Source organism: Theobroma cacao, chromosome 10 (genome assembly GCF_000208745.1).
Source record: "Theobroma cacao cultivar B97-61/B2 chromosome 10, Criollo_cocoa_genome_V2, whole genome shotgun sequence".
NCBI classification, from domain to species: Eukaryota; Viridiplantae; Streptophyta; class Magnoliopsida; order Malvales; family Malvaceae; genus Theobroma; species Theobroma cacao.
The window spans coordinates 6,942,010-6,945,570 of NC_030859.1; the positions used below are offsets into that span (position 1 = coordinate 6,942,010).

At 34.6% G+C, this 3,561-nt stretch overlaps 1 protein-coding gene across 1 annotated transcript; it reads left to right on the plus strand.

Moving 5' to 3' along the window:
* LOC18586624 (protein PIN-LIKES 3) lies at positions 771-3,168 on the plus strand. The gene is made up of 10 exons (XM_007010111.2): positions 771-934; positions 1,050-1,129; positions 1,245-1,369; positions 1,465-1,586; positions 1,771-1,977; positions 2,137-2,229; positions 2,306-2,406; positions 2,515-2,567; positions 2,651-2,836; positions 2,924-3,168. The coding sequence occupies exons 1-10, from the start codon at positions 800-802 to the stop codon at positions 3,046-3,048; spliced, it is 1,227 nt and encodes a 408-aa protein (XP_007010173.2). The 5' UTR covers positions 771-799; the 3' UTR covers positions 3,049-3,168.

Below are 3,561 nucleotides of genomic sequence, written 5' to 3' on the forward strand. Positions count from 1 at the left end.
ATGTGAACTACCTTTGTGCGAATAATAACCACTCCAAAAGGCTCCTACCACTGCCAAAATGCTCGAAAGTTGAACTGTCAAGGAATGCTTTTGCAGACTTGCTTCTAAGGATATGTACGGTCTCTCGATGAAAACCGAAGAGTTGTGGTCCACATAAAGGACATACTTGACCCGTTAATAGGTTTTGGGTTGAGGCGCGGAGCCTAGCGAATGGGTTGATTTCATTAAGGATAATTTTGTCCATTTGTTTTTCTCTTGGCTAAAAACAGTTAAAATTATAAAGAGAACCATTCTAAAAAACGTCTTATCCCTTAGGCCCATTTATAAAAAGCACTCTTAATTTTATCTAATATCTCATGTAGGCAATACTAATTATCATATTTGGAAATAAATGTTTATTTGATCAAATATAATTTTCCCAATTAGTTTTTTTAGTAAGATACATATATCTATATCTATAGGGTAAAAAAAATTTAACTTTTTTAAATAATACATTTAGTGCTCCATTTTTGGAAGTTCACCTAACTTATAAATAACACTTCTGTCCAGTTTTCAATGTTCAATTTTAACTTCACTCAATCACATAGAAAAGCTCCACGTCTGAACTCCATTTACTTAACAATTTTTTAACTTCACTCAATCACATAGAAGAGCTCCAAGTCTGAACTCCATTTACTTAACCATTTGCAAAAGTTCCAATAATTGTATGTTTCAATTTAGTGTTTATTATATATACGTTTAACTGCTAAAGAATAGAGAACATAATTGCTTCTTCACTTTCAGGGAAACGTTTTTGCAAATGGGGTTTCTGAATCTTTTCATTGTGGCAGTAATGCCAGTTCTAAAAATAATATTGATTACTGCTATTGGCTTGTTGCTTGCTTTGGATCGCATGAAGCTCTTGGGACCGGAGGCAAAACACCATTTGAACAATGTAAATATATACATGTATAAATGCACTCCTCCTTCCCTTTTTCTGGATACAAAGCACTGAATTGCATAAGTTAAGATACTGTTTATTTGTTTTTTGGTTTTTCTCTGGTGTATAGATTGTATTCTATGTGTTCAGTCCTGCACTTGCGGCCAGCAGCTTAGCTGAAACAATGACTTTCAAAAGTTTCACAACCTTGTTAGTTTCATTCCATCCCTGACCTTGTTTTAATTTCTTCTGCTTTCTCGTCTCTGCATCGATTGATAAATATTTATGGGGGCGGTTCCCTTTTGTTGATTGTTGCTTTTTCTAGGTGGTTCATGCCGGTGAATATCTTGATAACATTCGTTTTGGGTTCAGCACTAGCTTGGCTTATCATAAAAATCACTAGAACTCCTAAACACCTTCAGGGTATTGTCATTGGTTGCTGTTCTGCAGGTACATTTCCTATCTAGCCCTGTTCTAAAATTGTCAATAACAAAAACAATGTAAATGTCCAACAATTGTTTCGGTTATTGGGGAAACTTGCACAGGAAATATGGGAAACCTGCCTCTCGTTATGGTTCCTGCTCTCTGTGAGGAACCACGTAATCCATTCGGAGATCCATCTGTTTGCTCTAGAAATGCTAAGCCATATGCTTCTTTATCTTTATCGGTATGATTTATACACGATTCTAATTTTTTTTAGATTAATACCAAGTAATTTTGATTTGTCACTGTAATTTTGTCAAAGAAAAGGAAACTAAGGGCACATTTTCACCTGACTTTTCCCTTATAAAGAAAAAAAATAAATTTAGATTAATTTCAGTTTATATATAAAGATTGTGCTTTGACTACAGATTGGAGTCATTTTTATGTGGTCATATGTGTATGGTATCATGCGCATGTATGCAAATAAAAGCATTGAAAGCTCCACCACCGGACTCAATTCTCCAAGAGACACATCTGAAACAGTTTCAGGGAGTTGCACACAAGCTGCCCTACCTTCAAGTGATTGCAACACTTCTCACCTGCCTCGCACCATTTCCAGTGAAAGCAGTACAAGGGTTTGTTTCGACTCCATTTTCATCTAAAATTCTAATCTTTACTGGGGATTATGATTTCGATATCATCTTTGGGATTTTAACTCTAAACCTTCAATTTAATTTCAATATTAAATTGAAACAATTACTTTGGCTTATAATCTTATCAAGATTTCTGGATAGATGTCAGGTTTGATGAAGATAATGATGCGTATCAAGATGATTTCGGGAAAGATTGACCTAAAGAAGATGTTTGCACCAGCAGCAATTGCAGCGGTAATCAATTGTTAGCAGAAAACATGTGCCCTGCTATACGGGCTTAATCTATTGTTAACATCCCTTTGCTCTTCAGATTGTTGGGTTCATCATCGGGGCAGCCTCTCCAATCCGAAAACTAATGATTGGTAATAGTGCTCCTCTTCGTGTAATTGATGGTTGTGCACATATACTGGGGTATGCTTTGTCCGGCATCCTATTGAGCTTCTCATAATATAGATTTCACATGAATACATATACATGCTTTTTTTCTATTAAGAAAAATGGTGAAATGACGATTTTCAGGGAGGCAACAATTCCATGTGTAACCTTGATAATGGGGGCAAACCTTCTGATAGGTGAAATCCACCGTTTGTGCTCTGAACTCCGTAGTTATAATTCCTCTTGAATTTGTCACAAGCAACATTGCAATTTCTTGCAGGTTTAAAAGGATCAGATGTAAGCCGGAGTGTGATTATAGGGATTATAGCAGTGAGGAACATCTTCTTGCCCCTCTCGGGGATCGGTGTTGTTAAAGCTGCTCAACATTTTGGCTTGGTTGGCTCAGATTCCTTATATCAATTCGTTCTTTTGCTTCAGTATGCCGTTCCCCCTGCAATGAGTGTAGGTATGACAAGCTTGTGCTAATTAGCATTCCTGACTAGGATCCTTTTGAGCAACTTAATTTCTACTGATTTAATCCAACATTTGGCAGGTACAATGACACAATTTTTTCAGCTTGGTCAAGGTGAAACTTCAGTGATTATGCTATGGACTTATGCTGTAGCCGCAGTCACCCTCGCACTTTGGTCAACCTTTTTCATGTGGCTTCTAACTTGATTTGTTGGCCAAACTTTTTTCACCTTTAATATTTCGTAACACCACAAGGCTATATAGAAGTACATGATGTGTAGGTATCAAGGAATACATGAAGACAAGGGTTTCCTAAAGGAGGCAGAATTTTTCTAGCTTTGTGTTTGTCAAGTTTTTTTCATATAGGAATAATTCCTATTACATAACATAGGAATAATAAATTATAAACTTTAATATTTAATTACTTGAATTTCGTTGGATTGATGTTTCGCTACTTTTATTCTTTGCTGTTTGTTTTTTGCTTTTTGAAGAATTGTTATAAATTGAAAATAAAAAGTAAAATGTAATATATTATTTGATTTAAAATAGATAAATATAAAATATAACGTTAATTATAACATAATTAATCAACATAGAAGTAATTCATATACATACATATATATTGTTATGTAAAAAACAAATAATTTATGTATAATCTTTCAAAAAATTTTATTTACTTGTATATCCAAACGTGATTTTTGTTTTGTTTGCTTAAAAAAC

What these genes read in the sequence shown, in the direction of transcription:
- LOC18586624 (XM_007010111.2), top strand. Translation starts at nt 800, where the DNA reads ATGGGGTTTCTGAATCTTTTCATTGTGGCAGTAATGCCAGTTCTAAAA. An exon ending in TTCAAAAGTTTCACAACCTT is followed by an intron (nt 1,130 to 1,244) that starts GTTAGTTTCATT and finishes TGCTTTTTCTAG; the next exon opens with GTGGTTCATGCCGGTGAATA. An exon ending in CACCAGCAGCAATTGCAGCG is followed by an intron (nt 2,230 to 2,305) that starts GTAATCAATTGT and finishes TTTGCTCTTCAG; the next exon opens with ATTGTTGGGTTCATCATCGG.